This window comes from Odocoileus virginianus, chromosome 13, assembly GCF_023699985.2.
Source record: "Odocoileus virginianus isolate 20LAN1187 ecotype Illinois chromosome 13, Ovbor_1.2, whole genome shotgun sequence".
NCBI lineage: Eukaryota > Metazoa > Chordata > Mammalia > Artiodactyla > Cervidae > Odocoileus > Odocoileus virginianus.
Window position 1 is genome coordinate 11097476 of NC_069686.1, and position 23589 is coordinate 11121064.

Below are 23589 nucleotides of genomic sequence, written 5' to 3' on the forward strand. Positions count from 1 at the left end.
TCAAGAAACAGCTTCTAGGGACAGAGCACTGTGATAGGTATTATGACTATTACTATGTGTGTGGAGGCTTTTAAAGTACATAAGTCACATTTCTTACACGGAAGCTCATATATATTTAAAATGTAAAATTTATCTTCAAAAGCATTTTCTCAGACATTGTTGAACTTTGTAAATTAAACACAAAACTGTAACACTCTAAAATTACCACAAGATGGTGCCACAGTATACTGAAAAGAAGATATTTGCCTTATTCCTCATCCCACCAGATTTGCTGGAACTTATCAATAGTATGGAAAGCGATGTACAGAGAGATGAGAATGTATGTGGGTCGGGACATGCTCATTTGACAGACTTTTTTTTGAGCATCTTCTGTGCTTTAGGTAGAATCTGTAGGAGGAATCAGGGTGTGTGTGTGTGAGAGAGAAAGAGAAATGAGGAAGGGGTAGGGGAGATTTTTCTCCAATTTTTAGAAATTAAACAGACTACTTAAATATCTTAATATCTCTCTTTGGAAGAAATTACAGTCTATTCTAAAATATATTAACTACAAAGTGTTGTGTGATAGATGCAGAGATAGGACTAGATTCATCAATATGATAATATCTTTTCCTTTTGCAGGAGAAACATATGGTTTTAAACACATTCCTTTTCTTCATTTTTGATGAATCAGTATGCATTTATAACTTAACTATGAAATCTTTTGCAGAATGTAGGTGCCGTAGTGAATGTATATTAGATTAATTGTGTGTCAGTGAGTATCAGTGAGTTTCTCTCAGTAAGGACACTAGGTAGATAAAGCGTTTTGGTGTGTAGGTAGGTGAGTTAAATTATTTTCAATGCACCTATTTCCTTAGACCTCTTAGTTATAAGTCCACAACATCTCTTCATGGAGGAATTACTGTGTAACTCATTTATTAGATAGAGCCCATGTGATTTCTGTAGTTTTGCAGGAAGGGACAGACTTGGAAGGGGAAAAAGTCTTGGTCAAAATATCACAGATGAGATCATTGAAAATAGAGGATATGATTTCTTTGGTATAAATCCCAGATCCTTATGAGAGAGTATAGGAATTATCTCTTGGAATAATTCCGACCCAATGATGACACAGTAGAGAGAATATTTATCTATTTTTCTGACTCTTTGTCTTATCCAGTATTGATCACTGTAAGTTTCTAAGCATTTTGCAGAATTGTAATTTAATTCTTCCAAATAAGAATAGAGTTAGTGGCCCATATCTGTACTCCCCAGGTAATTTGAATTGAGTTTTATATTGTAGGACTTAATTGAGGTTGAAATTCCTTATGAGTGAGGGTACAGCAATTTGGAATAGAATGAAGTCTCAAGTTATAATTCCAGACCTCCAAAATGTTTTAAGATAGAGCCTAGTCATTACGGATTGTGTCAGAAATCTAGAACTATATCTCAGGTCACCTGAAAAAGTCCTTATGGAACAGCTCTATATTCTGTACATGTGGTATAAAAATGTTAAAGAAGGATGTCGATTATATAAGTACAGAGCCCTAAGGAATTGATATGTAAAGGAGTTTGAGCGGAACTTCTAAAAAAGGATTTAATAGGAGTGATTGGCCCTATTTTAGTGAAGGACAGATAGTCTTTTGCTTTAAGAATACTTTGGACTATGAACTTTTACATGTATCATATGTATTAACAGATAACTTGTTTTATATCATCTTGGGTTTCAGTCTTTAAAGAATTAAGATTTAAAATTTTTAGATTTTGAAATTTAAAGACTGTCATGATAAGTGTCTGGGTGGCTGAGTGATCCGAATCATCAAAGACACCCTAAATATGGGTGTCTTACAATGGAATACATGTATGATCTATTTTAAGCTTATCTAAGGAGAAAGGTTCAATAGGAACTAAGATCGTTGAGTTCAGATTCTCACTGGGGGGTGGGGGGATGGTCACCCTGACTGACCACCTTTCTTCACACAGATGTTCTGCTTTCATGCCTTGTTGGCATCACAGCCCAGGAGGCTGTTGGACGTTGTTCCAAGTTAGACGGCCTTGTACAGTGGTTCAGCTCACCCTGGGGGTGCTGTCCCTCCCTGGCAATCACAGTTTTTCTGGATCCAGTTCTTAAGGCAAGTTGAGAAACATGTTTGCACTTCTCCTGATCACATGAGGAGTTTGGAGGAACTGTGTGGTCTGGGTATAGTATTTTTTAGGGGCTGCATATGATGGCATTTTCCATCATGTTGGCCCGCTTCATTTTCAAGGGGCTGTCTCTGGTGAGCCTGTCTTGCAGCTCAGAGATGTTGGCCCACATATTCTGAAACTTTATCTTTCCTTAATGTGGACGTGATGTAAAGAGATGTTGATTTTATTCCTGGGCAGTTACTGACTCCAAATAATCAGTTACTTTTAGAAATTGCAAGGATTTCATCATACCACCAGGGCACCATTTTGGTTGCTAAAGAAAGATTTGGCCAAATTATGTTGTACTGTCAGATATGAATAAATGCTATTGCCTTTTTGCACAGGAACATGACTTGGGATCGTATTCTAGATACTAACATTATAGGCACATATGCCATTGTACTTTGTACAGTGAATAGGAAGACCATTTTTCTCCCAAACACCCTTAGGATTCCTCCCCACTGCAAGTCTGGTTCCCAAAAGGCACTCAGGAAAGGCCTTTATTTGAGGGGGTAACTGTCATTTTGGGGGACTTCCCAGGTGGTGCTAGTGGTAAAAAACCTGCCTACAATGCAGGAGACATAAGAGACACGGGTTTGATCCCTGGGTCAGGAAGATCCCCTGGAGAAGGGTATGGTGACCCACTCCATTATTCTTGCCTTGAGACTCCATAGACAGAGGAGCCTGGCGGGCTACAGTCCATATGGTCGCAAAGAGTTGAGACACGACTGAAACGACTTAGCAGCACACACCTATAATTGTTAATTTTTTAAAAATAAAAGTTGTATATATTTAAGGTGTTCAACGTAATGAGTGGATAAACACATAGTGAAGTGATTACTAGAGTCAAGCTAATTAAATATATTTGTCTCTTCATATATTACTTCTTTTGTGTGTAGTGAGAGCACCTGAAATCTAGTTGTCAGCAAATTTCTAGTTCATTTGACCCTTGAACACTATAGGTCTGAACTGCATAGGTCTACTTATGTTGTTCAGTCGCTTAGTCGTGTCTGACTTTGTGACCCCATGGACTGCAGCATCCCAGGCTTACCTGTCCATCACCAAGTCCCAGAGCTTGCTCAAACTCATGTCCATTGAGTTGGTGATGCCATCCAACCATCTCATCCTCTATCATCCTCTTCTCCTTCTGCCTTCAATCTTAGCATCAGAGTCTTTTCCAGTGAGTTAGCTCTTCACGTCATGTGGCCAAAGTATTGGAGCTGCAGCTTCAGCATTAGGCCTTCCAGTGAATATTCAGGATTGATTTCCTTTAGGATTGACTGGTTTGATCTCCTTGCAATCCACTTATACGCAGGTTCTTTTTGCTAGTAAACCCTACAGTACTAGACGATCTGCAATTAGTTGAGTCTGTGGATACAGAGAAGCTGTGAATATGAGGAGCCTCGAATATGGAGGAGCTTCGGATAAGGAGGACTGACTATATAAATTATATTTGAATTTTCCACTGTGAGGAGGGTCAGACCCCTATCCCTGGCATTGTTCAAGGGTCAGCTATGTTCAATACAGTATTATTTTTGTCATCATGCTATACATTAGAGCTCTAGACTTGTCCTTCCTATGTGTTATAACTGCAACTTTTAATTTTTTGAAAAGATCTCATAGAAGATGGTGAATATTCTGTAGGTCTGAAGTCTTAAGTCCAGTGTCAATGCTTTGCTGTGTTAATACTCTTCAATTTACTTAGTATAAAAAAGTATTTATTTGGGAAATAGACTCATAGGAAAACTCCAAGTAAACACAATATAATATTCATGTGTCTTAAGAATATATTTTTAAAATGGGCTTTAATGTTATGCAGTTTGAATATAGATTATAGAGTGTTACTTTTTTTTCTGTAAGTGATTTTAAAGGACTCCTGTCCCAAATAGTGTATAAAATAAAATATGAATGTTTACTTCAGAAGATAAAGCTTTTTTTTTTTTTCTGACATTCTCACATGTGATATTTAATATTGTGGATGTGTTTTGGGGAACAATGAGAAAAGGGTGAGATAAACCAATGTTTTATGCTTCATTCTGAAAACACATTTTCCTTTTAAAATTTCCTTTTGAAAATTATAAAGTATAGGTTGCTAAAAGAAGTATTTATGTCAAGTCCCTTTCAGTCTATATTACTTTTTACTATTATTTATTATACTACTCTTTATTATTATAGAGTAAAAGTCCCTTTTGCTCTCCATTGCTGAGTGTAGAGCAGGTCCCCAATGAGTGCTCGGCACTGTCACCGTTTTATCTCACAATGCCTTGGCAAAGGAATTCTGAATGGCTTCTTCTCACCTTCTGTTCCCACGTTCTAGTTTTGTCGTCTTGCATTATAGCGACATCTCTGCTCTCCTTTGTGTCTCAGTCTTAATAACACCTTCTCGTATTTTTTCCTTATCCCGTTAAAGCAGTGCTCATCTCCAAATCTCTTGCCTAAGCCATAGAACACTGCTGAGGTACCGCTTTCCAACCCATAACCTTATAGTAGTTTAGGTAAACAATTTGTACACATTCATAATCTCTTACCTGCAGTTCCCCAAAACTAAGAAACTCTGAAAATTAGAAGGTTTTGTAATTTATACTGATGGCAAAACCTGACCTGAACTGATGTTAGGTTAACAGTAGTCTTTATTTATCCTGTCTAGTATTAATATGCACATATTTTGTGGCAGAATTGTTACTATGTCTGATTATAGACTGTTGCCCTCAACTCTACTGGAAGTATTATATAATTCACAATATAAGCAGAGTGTTATCTTTATAAAATCTGAAAGCATTTGAATTCTGAAATGCATCTGGCACTAGGGATTTTAGATAAGGGATTGAGGACCTATAATTAAATATTTTGGTTTTTATTTTAAGCTTTTTTCTTATTACCAGGGAGTTGCATGTATTATATGAGTTCTCATAATAATATGAGCTCTAGGCACACAATATCTCATAGACTATCTTCTAAGACAAGAAAAGTACAGAAGAACAGAGAGAGATGACATGAAATAATTTCTGAATCAGTGATACCCAATGCCATTTCTCATAGTCCATTCAGTTGTTGTCCTAGGTTATTCATGAGGCACTAAATGAATGGAATTCAGGCGGCAAAAGTGATCGTAAAGATTTAGTACATTCTCTTATGACTTGAGTATGTGTAACCACTTCCCCCTTCAACACACACATGTGCATCTCCACTCATATATGTCTTTAACGTCTTCAAGGAAGAACAAGCAGCTAGTGTCCTGTAAGGAGGCAGTTCCACACCTAGGGACATGAGACTACTCAAGGGAGTTTGATGTTTAATGTTGCTCCAGTGTGCTGTGTTCTGTAAATATGTGTTGTGGCATGGTTTTTATTTTTATACAGATGTTTTAGATTACATACTACTAAATATATCTACATCTAAGAGCTGTATTATAATTGAATACAGTTATCTATAGAAGATCTGCAAATCAGGAATTGCATTTATTAGATCCTGATTTGCTCTGCCTTTAGAGTCTCAATGAGAACCTAAAACTCATTTTTAAAACTTTGAATAGAACCTTAAATATGTGCTTTGTCAGTGCTGCCTACTAGGAATTTCTCCCAGTTATGTTTATGATTTTTTGGGTAAATGTTTTATGTCCCTTTTACTTTGCACTTTGCATGCACATGTCAAAGCTCTATATTTTGTTATCTCAAATCATTGCTGCTATTTTCTGGGATTTAGCCACCTTGTGCCTTTTAAAAACTATGTCAACTGGCTCTTGCATCTTATATTTTACTAATAAAAGAGGAAGGCTGGTGAGAGGTAAAGGTATAAATTTGAGGGTGGCTGGGTTAGGGATGTATGGATTTAATGAGCTGTAGATTTAAAAAACATAACAAGCAGTGAGAGACTATGGGGTTAAAAATATTCTCTTCCTTGTATGTGTATTTTCTCATTACACAGACTAAATATATTTAAATGTTTATTGTTTAAAAATTCATCTTAGAGTAAAATTGATAGTATTTTGCCCTGGCATAACCTTGCACATTTTTACTATTACTATTTTAATTTGGGGACAGGCACTCGGGGGTTAATGGATATTTAACTTGCTTTTTAACATTTGTGTCAAATATATGAAATTTTGTTGTTGTTGTTAGAGTTGTAATAGCCTCTAGTGATTTCATTTGTCTGTAGAAAAGTCCCAGGGACCTACAGCTATTTTGTTTTTCTGTAGCTTTTATGATAGGTCCTTATAATATAGACCACTGATTTCTTCTCTGTATTTTGCTCATTGTTGAAAAGCCAGAGCTATTTTTAACATTTACACAATTTCAATAGACGATTTCTTCATGCCACAAGGTTTGGTGCTAAATCTGTGGAGCCTTTCATAATCATATCCTTTTCGTGGTTTGCTTGAATTTGATCACAGTGGCTGATTTCATGCATTGATAATGAAGGCTTAGGTTGCCTGTTTCTCAGCATAAACCCACCTCAGACTTGTAGGTTGACAGTGCTTCTGGCTTCAGCAGGCGTGGAGATATAGAATTGAAATGGCTGTTTTCTTTACAAATGACTCAGAGTGTGCTTGTCCTTCCCTAAAATGTTGCCAGCGTGTAAAGGATTTTCAATGAGCAGTGCAATAAGCCGGCATCTGGGGAGGTTTGGAGCTGCGCTGATATAGCGTAGAGCTGTCACACAGATCATCAGGGCTGGAGCCAAGTCTCTGCAGCCCCGTGTGTTATACTCGCCACATCCTGGAAGTTTTGTTTATCCAACGTGGTTGTTCTTGAAGCTGGTGGAAGCCCTGCCAAGATGTGGAGTGGACTTCCAAGCAGAGGTGAGCATTTTTATTCTAAAACTTGGACATTGGGCTCTGGGGTGTCAGTAGCAGATTCTTTTGAATGCTGTGTTGAATCCTGTGGAGTTGTCAATTGTTGTTTATCACGTCACGCTTACAGATCTGAAGGGGTAGCAGTGAAGAGCCATATATATGATTCTATAATTTTGGGGGGAGTAACTCCTTAAATGGATGGAATAGTGTTCTTTTTATTCTGTGCTAGCTGTTTGCTGAGGACATCTTCCCAGTAGGTGACTTCCTTTGCATTTTAAACATTCGGAACAAGTCAGTGATATTATGTTATTTGCTGTCATTATTAAAAGTAGGCAATTAGCAGTGTTATTATGTACTTCAGGTGTATATAATAAAGGCTATGAACTAAATGTACTTTGTAGAATCATTGCTGTGAAAAATATATAGCAGGAAACAGCAGATATTTATGAGATAACTAAGAAAGTAAGTGAAATAGATTGCATACTGGAGTTGGCACCTTGTTAAGCTTGACATTATTAATAATTAAAAGTTATGACCTGTCGTGCACTGGACAATCTAAAGTAATTGATTTTCAGAGATGTTATATTAAATGAGAGGAGGAGAAAATTAGCAGCATTTCTTCATAAAGCATGTTTCAATTAGATGTGACATTTTAAATGTAGCAGATTTTATCATTTAAATGTAAATAAAGGACTGACACTCATATGGGTAGTTAAATGAGTAGATAATCACGCTGAGACAGGTCTGATGTGGCTTTATCAGTATAGAGTATTTGAACACTAGCCTGATAAGGGCAAACTCAAAGTTAGCTTCCAAGTAGATGGAGTCCTCTTGCTTAGGCTCTTCTAAACTCTTAATTCCTACGTGGTGAGAAGCTGTTTCTAAAGAAGAAAGGACTGTGACAGTTATGATGTATTCAATAGCAGTATGCTTATTAAGTGCCTGTTTAGTATGTTAGGTCTGCAGAGAAATCTATTTTTATTTGATTGGAAGCTAGCATGGCCCATGGGGTATGTATATGTATATGTGTGTGTGTGTGTGTTCCTGCTAAATTTATTCAAGGCAGCTGTTTTATAGCTTTCAGCTCTAAAGTTATAGATAAGTGTGTATTTGTTTGACGGAAGATTCGAGAACCCCATTTACTGCCAGTACATGTAAAGCTTGGCTAAGCACACACATCAGGAGCAAACCGTTTGTGTTCGCCAATCTGTCTCAGCAAGTCCCAGGGCCACTATCTTGCTTGAAGCCACTGTGTGCTTTTGAAAGCATGAAATTAGTTTTATACTGAGCACATGGTTTCTCATTTAGCAGCTCTTTTTATGGTAATGGTCAATTTATGGTTCACTGCCAGGATTTCGGTGTTCTGTCAAAGCTGATAGCTTCTGCTAAGGTGTCTCTAGGAGATAAATTTTTGTGAAGCAGAGGGAGGGGAAGACCTCATTAGACTCTCAAGAAGAGACTCTTACCTTCAACCCAGTCTACCTTCCAGAATGCATTGTCATTCCTCCAAAGTTCCTTTATGCTGTTTGATCCAGGACCTACAGATTTAAAGTTGCTAACATTTACCACTTTGTATCTTACTTGACATGTGACATCAAAATGGCCATGTTCTGAAATGTAAAGTATTTGTTCATCTTTTCGCAATGCATTTGTATAAAACCACTCTATTAGTGCTGACTATATCGTGTCATTCATCATTAGGCTTATCTGATTGTTTGTTAACACATTCTAGAGCACTGTGGGAGAGGGGAAGGCTTTTATATATTTTCTAGTTGATATAAACTACCCATACTTCATTATACATATATGTGCTATGAAGAGGGTTAGTTAAGGAACAAAATTACATTGTCTGAAGATACATTAAAATGTTAAAAAAATGTCTTCTTCATGCAACTGCCTCATCTTAAAAAGCAAAAGCTCTCAAATGCTAAAATTATAGAAATATTAAGAATAGTTTTTGTTCTCATAGAGTGATAAAAGATGAAATGTATAAGCAAATGTTGTGAGAATGATTTCCTCAGCATCTTCTTTCCATCAGAAAATAACCCTTGTTGAAAGTTTTGCTGGTAATAATGCATTTAGAAATAGAGGTGATCAAAATTAACTACTAGGACATTTAATAAGATGTTTATGTTTATTCTTTGCATGGTAGAAATAAATCTAAACAGGTGAATTCAGACACATTGAAATGGTGCTATTATACTTTTTCTTTCATTTGATTTTGACAGTGGAACTGCAAATGCTTTTAAAATCTTGCACTTACTGATTTTTTTTCTGGTTAATTCTTGGATCATTGCCTAGGTTAAGCGATCTCACATGATTAAGGATTCAAGATAAAATGTTATTTATTGAAATGCAGGGGTGTATTACGTGCCATTACAATTAGAAGATCTTCTGTTTTTAGATGAAGCCTAATTTTAAACTATTTTTCTTCTGTCCTTTGGGAATGTCATGTCACAAGTCATCATCAGATAGTCAAGGGTATTTCATTTTAGATTTTGACTTACAAATAAGTGTCTTATATTTCTCACTTCCCCAAAGCCCATGAAACAAATTGGGTTTGTGAGTTGAGAATTAGAAGGTTAAAAGGGCATTGAGATTTTTTTCTCTGAAACTCCTAATAATGTAATGTGTTTAGTACACGAAACCTTTAAGAAGTTTTAGAACGTCAGAATTCTCTTAGAATAGTGAAACTTGTCATATTACACAGATCATGGAAAATTCATTAGAGGAAGTAAAGGATAATTTAGCATATCTGCCTGGAGTCTTAGTAGCAATTTCTCTTCACAAGAAGGATTTAGAAAATTATGATGAGTTATGATGAATCTCAGTGATGTACCTGCATTTTTTCACTTTCTATCAAGAGATAGCAATCTTGAATTGCCTTTAGCAGATTTTAAAAATGATTAGTTATGAAATATAGCAGATGAAGTCAGCCTGTGTTAGTTGAGAAGCAGAATCAAAGTGTTCTTCAAGTTCATTGAGTTTTCCTGTTGTATACATTCAGTAACTAGCTTGGACTATCTATATACTCTGAGTTCCCTGGTGGCTCAGTGGTAAAGAATCCACCTGCCAATGCAGGAGATGTGGGTTCAATCCCTGGATCAGGGAAGAGCTCCTGGAGGAGGAAATGGCAACCTACCCCGGTATTCTTGCCTGGGAAATCCCATAGATGGAGGAGCCTGGGGGGCCATGGTCCATGAGGTCACAAAAGAGTTAGATGCGACTTGGCAACTAAACAACAAATCTATATACTCTGTTGTTTATTTTGAGGTATGTTGCTATGGTGATGAATAATTTTTAATATAAATATGTCCCATAAAATATTTAGGACATATAAGTGCTATAAATTATTTGTTATTTAGCTGAAATGCAAATTTGAGTTACTGCCCTGTATTTATTGGAGACAACCCACTCCAGTATTCTTGCCTAGAGAATCCCGTGGATGGAGGAGCCTGGTGGGCTGCTGTCCTTAGGGTCACACAGAATCAGACACTACTGAAGCAACTTAGCATGCATGCGTGCATTGGAGAAGGAAATGGCAACCCACTCCAGTGTTCTTGCCTGGAGAATCCCAGGGACAGAGGAGCCTGGAGGGCTGCCGTCTATGGGGTTGCATGGAGTCGGTCACGACTAAAGCAACTTAGAAGCAGCCCTGTATTTAATATGGGAATCTTACCTGGCTTCTATATAAGAAGTTGAGTTTCTAATTATTACCTAGAAAACTGGGTCTACCAAAGCTCAAGTGGAGGTTTCTCTTTTCTGTAAAAGTGATCAGTGTCTACTGTTAGAGTTTATGCCAGGAAACTCCTATGATAAAGTTTCTGTTTGAGAAACTTCAAATGGTATAAAAAATAGGATTGTTGGAGCAGAAATCATGAGTAAGGCTATGAAAGCTTCCTTGTCATTACTGAGATAAAATAATAAAGACAGCACATTGAATAATAACTGTCAGTAAGATTTTAAATAAATCATGAGAATTATACAATTAATTTCTAATTGTTGAAATCCTTTGCCAACTAGGACAATTTCAGGATTTTTCTCACTCAACGGGTTTGAGATACTTATAAATTAATTTTATTTTGTTGCATAATGAGAGGTCCCTCCTTCAAGGCCCTTCCACCCTCCGTCTGAATTTTATTCAGTATTAATTGGCCTTTTGATTTTAAGGCTCATATTTTGGACTGCTATTTCCTAGGTTTCTCAGGGAGGCAGTGTATCTTGAAAACTTGACTTAGAAGGATCCTTGGATTTTTCAATGTACCACAGCTGAGTAAAATAGAATAAACATATTTATTGTGTGCCTACTATATGCCTTATATAATATCAAAATATTTATAGGCAGGTTTTTATTGAATTCTTATTACAACTTTATATTAGTGCACTATCCATTGTACAGATGCTGAACTATTTATCAAAAATCTTACTCCTAACCTAGAGTTACTCTATCGTGTCTCTGAATGTCACTCTTACACAACTGGGCAACCTGCCTAGAGGAGAATAAAGGCTCATCTTCATATATCTCACTAAGACTGTATTGCAAAATTCTCTTTGCTCACTTAGCCTTTTCCATTACTTTTCTTCTCTCTTTTCACTTCTTAATATCTCACTCCCCCACCACTATTTTTGTAAATATCCCCAACAGGAGTGACTAGACATCAGTATCTAATTTGATTCTCAAAATGAGAGAAAACATATGGAGAACTGAATCCTAAAAACTGTAACAGAATTTTGTGTTAGAATATCTTCCAGGTGATTAGTCAGTAATGTAGAGGCAATGTTCAGAGTAATTTCTTCAAGCTACACTTTTTATACCCAGTCTAAAAGGCCACCTCAGTTCTGTAGTCAGGTGACATGTCAGACCAGGAAGCCTGTTTTGAGCCCAGATGGATCAATTGAGTGTGAGAGCAATTAACCCAAGTTTAGAAATGGATTTACACTGCTAGCCCAATAAGGAACTGCTTAGTAAATCATATCTTCTTTCAGTTAAATGGTAACTCCCTTGCCCCCATGATCTAGTTAATTTATCAATGTCTGTTGTCCTAGGACAAATTATAATTGACTTCCAATTTTTCATGCCTGTTAATGGTATACCACTATTTCAATTTGGTTATTTTGGATATCAAAAGATAGTATTTTTGGCCTCCCATCATCAATCTCTTTTCTACTTTTGCCTAGTTGCAAATGTTACTGTAATGTTACACAACTTCTAATTGTTTAAAATAATATTGGTGGCCTTTTCTGGCATCTAAACTGTACCATTTGAGAAAAGATTCTGATTCCTCCTTACCTTAAATAGCATTATGTTCTAGTCTCCATATCAGCTCCAATGTCCTCCTACTTACGTCAGTCCTATTTGGCTGTGTGGTCTGTTTGTTATGGCAAAATGCCAATGTGAATCAGTAATTTAAATTTGTATCACTAAATACCTTCAAAAAACTTTTTTTTCTATGAAATTGTTCTCAAATTATAAGAAAAGGCATCGGTGGTTAAGTAAAAGCTGCCAGTAGTTTGGCAGACTCCATATCTATTAATTTCCTAAAAGATGGTATTATCCAATAGCTATATTTTCTTGGCAAATGGCAGTTGAATGATAAACACATGCCTCCCACAGGGAATGCCTGTTCTGTCAGAGTCAGGACACTTCTGTCTTATTTCACCCAGGGAGTCTGCAATACCACCAGGGCATTTAGCTGAACATCCTTTTGCTGACATTTCAGAACTGGTGTGTGAATTTCACTTGGAGATCTATGGTAATTCTAGTTCTATTTTTTTCTCTGATTCATTCTTTGGTAGTGTTGATTTTTTAGAAGATGATAGAGGAAATGGCTTTATATCCAGAAATGTTGTCTTTATTTCAGTAAGTTAAAGTGGTGTTTCTTCACTCAATTTTTTTTTTTTTTTTTTTGGTACAGGAGATACTGGGAAAAGGAGTCTGAGTTTTGAGTAATTTCATCACTCAAATATTCAGGAGCTAGCATATTCAGAAATGAATCCACGGGGGCTTCTTTTTCTGATATCTGTGTGTATTTTATGTACTTTTATTATTGTACAACCGCTAATACTGCATCCATAATAAATTAGTTAACTCTTGCTTAACTGGAGCTTTTGGATTTTGTACATATTTAGGTACACAAAGTACCTAAAAAAAAGTACCTTTTTTTTTTTTTTTGAGGCAAGGAATATTACTTTATTCAGAAAGCCAACTGGCCAAGAAGATGGCAGACTAACATGTCAAAAAACCCATCTTGTTGGGGTCAGGATGTCAGGTTCTTTCATAGAAAAGGAGAGGAGTTGAGGACGTGTCGTGTCTGGTGTCTGACTCTTCTGACCCTGTTGGCTGTAGCCCACCAGGCTCCTCTGTCCATGGAATTTTCTAGGCAAGAATACTAGAGTGGGGTGCCATTTCCTATTCCAGGGGATCTTCCCAATACTGGGATACAAACTGCATCTCTGTGTCTCCTGCATTGGCAGGCAGATTCTTTACCATTGAACCACCAGCGCCACAGTTGGGGAATTGTTGCAGGAATGAGCCAATTCTGACTCAAAGATCTGTTTCTTTGACTTTAACCTTTTTTTTTTTTTCCGTTACTTTTGTTATTAGAGTGCTGCATAGTGGTCTGCCTCAGGGAAACTTGCCCCTCTGCCTGAAGAGATTAACACATTCCTTCCCTGAGGTTGGTCTTTCCAGGAGATATTTGCAAGATAATGTTTTTCACTTGGGCTTCCCGGTGGCTCAGTCTGCAAAGAACCCACCTGCAATTCAGTAGACCCAAGTTCAGTCAGGGTCAGGAAGATCCCCTGGAGAAGCCCATGGAGTTCCAAGGAGTCACACCGCGGGAGCACACATCACCCCAATGATGCAACAGTTCCCCCGCTGTCAGTGTCTGATTCGCGGTCTTGTGACAGCTGGTTCATCTCACTGGTTCATCAGATGAGTCTTTCTGGGAGTGCCTTCTATTGGTGCCAGTGTTCCAGATGTTGAGATTTATTCTCCTTTGTTCCCATTTGGAAAGTGTCTACTTTACATCTGTAGACTTAGAAATATTGGACCTCAAACCTAAGAGGAAGCATCTCAAGGCATTTAGTGCTTTTTTATGTATGGGAAGATGGGAGAGTCAGGGCTCATTAAAATTATTTCCTTGGTGTGAGGTGCACAATCATTTTTATGCAAATAAGGAGAACAAGCAGTGGATGCCATTCTGTGTACCCAATTGTTAGAAACCTTGTACTGGGTTGTGAATCATGCTTTAATTGGGGTAAGGAGAAACATGAATGGTTTGGAGATGATCTCTAACACATATTTCTTGCTTCAGAACCTTTACATGTTTATACTCATTTAATCCGTATAACAACCCTATATAAGTACTATTATACCTATTTACAGCTACAGAAACTGAAGTTTGGAAAGGTTAGGTTACCTGCCCAAAGTCATACAGATAACTCAGCTGGCATTTGAACCCCGGAAGCTGGACTCCAGAATCCATGCTTTTAACCATGTCCTAGACTAGCTTTCTAGAAGATATTTAACAAAATCTTTCTTGATGTCATCTTGTGAACACAATAGAAAGCTGTTGTCTGAATGACAGTGGACTTTAGTGGGTTTAAAACTGCTTGAACGCCTGCTCCAAAGTGTGCCGTGCTAGGTCGCTCAGTCATGTCTGACTCTTTGAGACCTTGTGGACTGTAGCCTGTCAAGCACCTCTGTCTGCGTACCTGGCCAATGTTAACTTAAAGTAAAGCTCCAGGACTCTGCAATGCCTTGGTGAGAACATTGGTTACCGTGTCTTTAAATTTATGGATGATATAAAACTGATAATAATAACATAGGAAAATAATAAAAACATAGGAAAATACAACTAATATAAATCTTGATATCGAGGCCATGTCCTATACCATATAAAGTAGAATCTCTGACCCCAACCCAGAAATCAGTATTTTTAAAGCTCCCAAGGTGATTCTATAACAATCTGCAGACCTACTTAGAACCATTGTTTTAGAAAGATGAACCAACTCCAACATGATCAATTTCAACTATAGTACATGGAAAAGGGAGTGAAAAGAGATGTAGGAGATGTAAACTCATATAAAAGTCAAAACCATGTTATGATTACCCCCACCCCAATCTTAATGGTGTCTTGGGTGGGACAAAAGAACTGGAGTATATATAATAATGAAGTTTGCTCAACTGGCCAGAGCATGCCTGGACTTTGAGAGAAATGCAGAGTTTAGGTGCTTTCATTTGAGAGGGACCACCATGGCCAAGGTGCACTGAATACTTTATCAAGGAGAAGAGATCAGTAGAGGATTTACTGTATCACAACATACACATTATAGTTTTTAAATTAAGCTTTCAGGTAAAATTAAGATCAGTGAAATGGACTTTTCAGGAAGGAAGATTTTCACTTGATATAAAGAACTTTACAATAGAGCTGTCTGAATATGAAGGGATTCCTTTTGGGTATATAGAATACATTCCTCATTGATGATATTGAAGCAAAAAACACAGAATATGACTCAGGTGTGTGATAAATGAGGATAAGGATTGGATGGATGGTTAATTTAGATGAGCTTCCAAATTCAGACTGTATATTTCAATGACCATGTTTAAGTTAATATATATGAGTGACCATTTGTTGATTGCATTAGTTCTGCTTCCAAGAAGAGTGGCAGAGCACAGAGATAATGGAAAGAATTCCTTTGAGGTTCAAAGCCACGTTTCACCACAGCTTAGCTGCATAACTCTGGGCAAATTCCTTCACTTTCCAAGCCTCAGTGTTCTCATCTTTAAAACAAGAATAATAATAGACTCCACTACATGGATTAGTAGTAAAGATTGAGTGAGAATAAGGTATATAAAGTTCTTTGCATGACAAGTTGAAGGAAAACAGAAATATGAGATAATCAGAAGGTATCATAGGAAAAGCTGAAAGGTTGCCTAGTGATGACTTTATGATTGGCATGTGGCAAGTATTTTAATAAATGTAGTCCATTATTATTTACAAATTATTCTTTGCTGTGTTATAGCTGTCTTCTAGTAAAAATTAGGGTCTGAGAGATAAAACCTAAAGAAGGTTGGGAGACAGTGACTAGAGTAAAGGGACCCAAATGGAGTGGCACAGCATAGAAGGTTTTGGGCAGGTAGATGCTACATGAAGAATTAGAATTGAGTGGGAAAGAAAGGGTTATTGTAAAAGGGAATCAGAGAACCTTATTGCTTATGACTCCGCATCTATTTCCATCCATTATTTCATTTGATCATTACCATAACTCTGGGAAGTATAGTAGAAGTAGTATTTGCTCACCATACTAATAATAAATCAGATCAACAAAAGGATAAGTAGCTTGCTACAGAGAACAGAACTGAAAGTCGAGCATAGACCTCCACTCCACAGCTTCTGTGCATCACACCAACTCCCTTTGTCTGGTTCTGTGTGCAGCCCAGCGTGAATGGTTATACTTCAGTGAGAACTTACAGTAACTATAACCAATGTGTTGAGGTTTGGAAATTAAGGGAATGTGATCAGTGAGTTGAGTTTAGTCCAAAGATAAAGTTTTAAAGCTTTCCTGTTGATTGGAAGACAGCTTCTAAAGGTTAGAATGATAATTAAAAACTCAAGTAGTAGCTTTACCAGTCAAGGATGTTAACATCATTATCACATTTTATGGGATCTGAATACTTAAAGGACTCCCTGTGTAATATAATTAACTATCCTTAACACACCTCATACTAAAAGGTGAGCATCTTAAGCATGGTATAACAAATCCAACAGTTAATAGAAATCACCATATATTAAACGTTTAATAGTTCAATGAGTCGAGAGAGGAGAAATTGTAGCAGACTAAAGTTTGTGCTTTGATTTCAAAAGAGCTAAACAATATCTGCAAAATGGAGAGAGAAAATATGCTGTGACTTATTTTTTAGACAAAGTTGTAAGTCCCCAAAACATTGTTGTATCAAGCAAGACAAAATTTTGTAAATTATTCTGCATACTCTTATTTCAGTATGTGTATTATAAGCATAGATGTGCCAATTAAAATAATTTTTCAACTAATCAGAACCTTTAATTATTAGCTGCAATTGCCACAGTTATGCTTCTTTCTGACTAAGGTGTTATGTTTATTATTCTTATCACAATTGAATATGTTTATAAAATGCAAAAATAAATAGTTAAGGTACATTTCAGAAGCAAGCTCTTTGACCAGAGTTAAGCATTTCTATATCCAAACAATATACATGTTCTATTATGTACTTACCACAATGTGTATTAATTAGTATTTTAATCCAAACAGTAAACATGTTCTATTGTTGTACTTACCACAGTGTGTATTAATTATTATTTTAATGTCTCCCTCCTCTGCTGGACTGCCTTGGGGATGGGAACTATGTCCTAATTTCAGTAGTGACTCTCAGAGCAACACTTGGCACATAGTATATACTATCCTTTCAACACTGACTAAAGGATAGGATAATTGAATACAGAATCTGTGAATTCTTGTGGCAAACTCTATAAATTACTTGATATTGCTGCTCACAAAAATGTTCATTCTTGAATTAAAATTACAGTGAGATACTATTTTTCTTACCTCTCAGATGGGCAAAATCAAACCTTATAATGTCACAGTGAATTAGCAAGTATGAGGGCATAGGAGCATTCTCATGCATTGGTGATTGAGGTGTAAATTGGTTCCTGTATTTGCAGGGCCATGTGGCGATAACTACCGAAACTTAAAATATACAGATCTTTGGCCCATCAGTTCTACTACCTCAGATCTGTTCAACATATATGCTTGCACATGCATACAAAGATACATAGAGCAATACCTTTTTTTTGCATGTATCTGTATACAAATACAAGATTTTATTATAACACTATTTATAATAAAATCTAGAAAAAAACCCAGTGGTAGGTGATGATAATTATGGTTCATCCATGTTGTTTGATATTGTCTTAGCCTGGGTACCATATAGACTGGCTAACTTATAAAGAACAGAAATTTATTTCTCACGGTTTTAGAGTCCCAAAGTCTGAGAACAGCGTGCCAACAAGATTGAGAGAGGGCCCTCTTCCAGATCCTAGATTTCTCACTGTGTCTTCACATGGCAAAAAGGTGAGATCCCCGTTCCTTTTTTAAGAACATGAATCTCATTCATGAGGACTCTACCCTCATGACCTAAGCACCTCCCAAAAGCTTCACCTTTGAATACCATCACACTAGGTGTTAGGATTTCAGCATATGAATTTTGGAATCACACAAACATTCAAAGCTTAGCAGATATTACACAGTAATTTAAAATTAGGCACCTCTACCTACTGTATAGCATAGGAAACTATATCTAATCTCCTGGGATAAAATATAATGAAAAAGAATGTATATGTGTGCATAACAGAGTCACTTTGCTCTATAGCAGAAATTAGCACAACATTGTAAATCAACTATACTTCAATGTTTAAAAGTTAAATGAATAAACTAAAATACATAATAAAGTAAAATAATAATTGATGTGGAATAGTGTACAAATATAAGTAAAACAAACAATATGTGTAAAAGATTTATGTGTGCTTCCCAGATGACACTAGTGGTAAAGAATCTGCCTGCCAGTGAAGGAGATGCAAGAGACAGCAGTTTGATCCCTGAGTCAGGAAGATCCCTTGGAGAATGAAATGGCAACCCACTCCAGTATTCTTGCCTGGAAAATTCCATGGAGAGAGGAGTCTGGTGGGGTGTTGTTCGTGGGATCACAGAGTCAGGCATGACTGAATGACTGAGCACACACATACATACATATACTTACAGAGAGTGATATATAGAGCAAGGAGGAGGGAGGGAGGACAGGAGGAAAAAGAGGGGAAGAGAGAAAAGAAAGATGAGATAAATGATTTCATGAGATAGATGATTTCATAGAGAGACTGAAGACTGAATTCAAAGTGGAATTACTTTTAACAATAGTTCCTTTTGTATGGTTTGAAGTAGACTTTATTATACCCTTTTGTATATTTGAACTGTTTAACATATACATAGTTTACTTTTGAGAATAAGAGATCTATTCATATAAAAATAAAAGATGGTAGAAATGAAGGGGAGATGGAGGGAATATGATGTGATCAAAAATTATCACAGGAAAAGCTCATCTTGCATGGTTGCAAGATGATGATTTCACGGTTTCAAGCTACAGTTATTGTATGGGAAAAGATGTAAAGCAGGAGCCATTTCACCAAGTAATTGGATGATGATCCAATATGTTGCCCTTCCCCCACCCCGCCAGTCAAGGCGAAAAATTGGTGTTTGGTCAAGTTCTGAGCAGGTATTTCCTTAACTCTCTATGATTATTCCTAGTGCCTAACTGATGATTTGTTTTTCCTTCCAGAACTTGCTAGAATACACTTCTCAAGTATTCATTATTTGAACACAAATCACTTGAGTGTCCCTCTCATAAGATCCTTCCACTCATCTTATTCCTAAGTGTTCATTTACAAGACCAGGGCCTTAGGGGATTTCAGCTTTGTGAAATAAAAACTTCAAAAATATCCCAATGCAAGTCACACTACCATATTAAAAGGAATGGAAGAGAGAGAAAGACCACTTTAAAATATTGGTAAGGCATGCCTTGAATCCACAAATAACAGGATTCAATGCTGCACTGAGCTAACCCTATTTAGTAATGGGTTGGTTTTTAAATGTCATACATTTTGTTCTCTGAGAAACTCATAACTCTGGGTGATCTTACCTTTGGGGTTGAATACAAAGTCATGATAAAATGATGGGCAGTTTATTATGAATTCCCTTGCTTTGAGGGGTTTAATGCTGAATTTAAATTTAATTTAACACATTTTCAAAATCTCAGCTGAGCTAAAGTGGGAGTGATTTTATCTTATATTCAATATCAGCTTGCAGAAATGTGGCATGACTTAATTAATATTGTGATCAGCTGACTATTGATTAACTGGGCCTTTTTCCTCCTGTCTTCTAATTGGCCTAAATTGACTGTACTGCTACTTGCTAAAAATATACTATTAAAAAATAAAATATACTCTTGTTTTCATTTGAAGATGATACTACTGGATTTTCACAGAGCTGTAATATGTTGATTATATATATATGTGTGTGTGTGTGTGTGTGTGTGTGTGTGTATAAAATGATCCACAGATAATGACTGGCATTTATGCATTGCCTACCCAAGATTAAGGGTAATGTTTGTGTTTGTGAATCTGTAGCAGAGCCAGTTAGACAAGAAGGCCATGATATTACTCTCATTAGCCCATGCTCTAATTGGCTGAACTAGCTGGACACAATCCTAGTTGACCTATGCTAATAATTCTATGGATTTTCGTCTTTCTCTGTCTCATAAAAATTACAGCAGATTCAGAGCAGGGAAAGATGAGTTCCAAACTCCACATTAGAAAGTTTTAAGAAGTTTAAAGACATGTCCAATGTCCAAGAATCAGCACAGGGATCATAATGCCCAAACCACAAAAGCTGAGCATTTTTACGAGGAAAGAGAGATCTTAATCCAAATAAGTAAGTTTCATTCCTCAATAGGCATTATCTCCTTATGTAAATATTAGTGCCTAATAGTGGCCTGCTTGTGGTGTCTGGAGGTTAGGGTGGCTGTGAATAACTTTCAGGAAATAGCATTTTGGAAATCAAGCAAGCTATTTGCAGAGGGCCAGGTGTCCAGGTCTCCAGGCACCCCTATGAATCAGTTGGGGAGCTTTTAAATAGTACCAATCCCCAGGCTCTGCCTTGATTAAATCAGAATCACTGGCATGGGGGTGTTTTTAAAAGCTCTTCAGTTTGTTTTTCTAAAGCTTTAAGAATCAGTCATTAATGGGGTTTGTGCTTGACTGTGCAGGTAATGCAGTCTTCAAACAACAACCACAAGTGAGTTAATTGTGAAGGGACTGTTTAGAGTTTGTGATTTGGCATCAGGTTGCCACAGGTTCAAACCTAACTCTTGACTCTCATTAGCTATGTTCGAATGTTCTCTAACCTATATAAAGTCAGTTTTTGTAAAGTGTACCTCATTGGGCAGGAGTTAATGGTCAAATGAAGTCACAAATGCTTCAGAGCCTGGCTCAATGCTTGAAAACATGGTAATTGTGAAAAAAATAAAAGCAGGGGTATGCCTTTATAAGCTTTTACTCTTGACTACCTCTTTTGTACAAAATGGGAACAGCATTAGCCAGGTCTGAACATTATAGGTTGAAAGCAAATGTATGCATGTTTTCTTGAAGAAATGGATATAATTTGGTTTCCTAAATGTATTTCTAAAAACTTAATTTATTTTAAATAGTAATGATTTCCATCCTGAAGTCCAAGTTACATTTTTACAGTAAAAAGAAGAAAAATGATCCAGTAGACTGAGTTATAAATATTGGTGCCTTAGGACATGCTGATTGTTGTGGAAAACCATGGGGTGGCAGGGATTCTTTCAAACATAATTACACATTTGAATTTATTTGCTTCCCTTTTATCTTGTTATCATCCTCTTTTTGTAGCATAAAGTTGTTTCTATTACTTCATACCAAACATCTTGTCTATAAATGACTTTCCTAAACATTCATTTACTTAATCAAGTGTTTATTCAATAGTATTTTTTAAGCATAAATTTTGACCTAAATTCTTTTATCAGCATAGGAGGTGTATCCAATTGACAAATGAACTGGGTTGCAATAATTGATTTGTAAGTTAATTAGTAGCTTTGAAGTATTTTTTTTATTAGACTTAATATTTCAAATTAGGTCTGTGCATGTAAGTCAGCTAGGCAATAAGGGGGTAAAAGGGGAGAGGAGATTATCAGAAGAATATCACATGATGTCCATAGGAAGAAGTGAAATTTAAACTAGTAGTAGAAAGTAGTAAGGAAGAGGGACCCAGAAGTTAGGTGTTAGGGCCCCTAACACCCAGGGCCCCAGTTAGGGCCCCAGAAGTCAAGGTGTATACTGTAAGGGTTCTGTTTTAGCAAGACCAGTATTTAACTGCTTTTCTAGCATTGAGTTTGCATGGAAGAAAGTCCTCTTGGAGCCTAGGAAACTAAGAGAAGAAGCTGTTTAAAATTCTTTATAGGTGATATTTATATGATATATCATCAAAATGGAACCTTTTTAAGAGTTATTAATGATTAAGCCAGAACCCAGGCGTAAACTTGGGCTGCCTCATACTGGGATGTGTGGTCATTCTCATAAGGGTGTGGCCATACTTAGAATTTTCCCAGAACAGCTTTAAATAGATAAAACAAGAATCCAGATATAGTTAGATTTAACAATTTAGAATTAACAATTGATGCAGTCTTAACCTTGGAACACCAGTATTCAATCTCCTGCCTTCCTGATTGCTAATAGTTATGTGACCCTTTAGAATATTTGGGAGATTAGAGAAGACAAGTTTTCATATAAGCACAGTGCAACTTGAAAATAAGAATGAAGTTGGGTAAGGATCTGTACTGGTTAGTATCTCTTAACTTGAAAATACAAGGCTTATCCTCTTGGTTTTTATTCAGATGTTGTCCCTATAGTCTTGAAAAATACTGAAAGGTTTACAACTGTTTACATATTTCATTTTTTAAGACCATTTTTCACTTTTAACATGCTTTTCCCGTGGAATTTCCAACTAGATTGGGCCTACCTCCAGCTATCTCAAACTGAGTTTAATCACCAGCAAAGTTCTATTGATTGTCAATGATGTTTACTTGATTAATTCAGTTCTAGCTGTGTTGCCTTTTTACCTATGTCTTTCAGCATGTCCTAGAAAATTAAATGTTTCCTTTTGGGATTTTCATTGAATTTGAACTGAAAAGAAGGTTCTTTTCTTTTCTTTCTTTCTTTTTTTTTTTGAGTAGAAAAGAATATTCTCATTAGTTTTCTTGAATCTAATTTTGACCCCAGTGTATATATTTTATATGAACTACATTTCTTGAAGACATGTTTTAACTCCACTGTGTTTTTTAGGATTTAGTTTATTCTCTGTCTGATACTTGAAAGTGTTAACTACTTGAATCTTTTCAGAAGACACTGAGGGTTAGATTTAAGAAAAATTTGAAAACTATTTGTGCTACCCTTGTTTTAATGATCTTCAATAATTTTCTAACTTGATCTTTTATCAGGAATTTCTAAATGGGTTTTAAAGATATAAATACATAAAACTATAGGATTGTTTTTGAAGCATGCGTGTTTATTTGCTCAGTGTGTCTGTCTCTTTGTGACCCCGTGGACTGTAGACCACCAGGCTCCTTTGTCCATGGAATTTTCCAGGCAAGAATACTAGAGTGGGTTGCCATTTCCTTCTCCAAAGCATCTTCCTGACTCAGGGATCTAACCCACATCTCCTGTGTCTTCTGCATTACAGGCGAATTCTTCACTTGCTGAGCCATGGGGGAAGCCCATTTTTGAAGAGTATATATCAGTTGATTTCTTTTAGTCTTGCCATAAATTATCGTTGATTTTTTTGTTGTTGTTGTCTTTCCAATTGAGTTTACAGGTGTTGTGTTTTGCAATTTGCTAAACAGTAATAAGGATTTCTGATGACATCAGTTTGGGGAGAAGAAAGTATGACTTTTTGAGACCAGGTAACAGTAGACTTAAAACAAAAGTTATTTTTGAAAGTATTTATACGTACAATAATGCTATTTTGTTTTG

The 23589-nt window shown here is 36.5% G+C and overlaps 1 protein-coding gene across 4 annotated transcripts in view; it reads left to right on the forward strand.

Annotated features, from left to right (window-relative positions):
* ZNF385B (zinc finger protein 385B) overlaps nt 1–23589 on the forward strand; it is a 335826-nt gene that overhangs the window by 17037 nt on the left and 295200 nt on the right. Inside the window, exon 1 of one of the 4 annotated variants that reach the window (XM_070475938.1) lies at nt 6571–6958. The exons of the other annotated variants lie outside the window; for them this stretch is intronic. Coding sequence (XP_070332039.1) covers nt 6934–6958 — 25 coding nt within the window. The 5' untranslated portion in view covers nt 6571–6933. Of the gene's footprint in view, nt 1–6570; nt 6959–23589 lie in introns of those variants that run through there. 4 annotated transcript variants of the gene reach the window in all.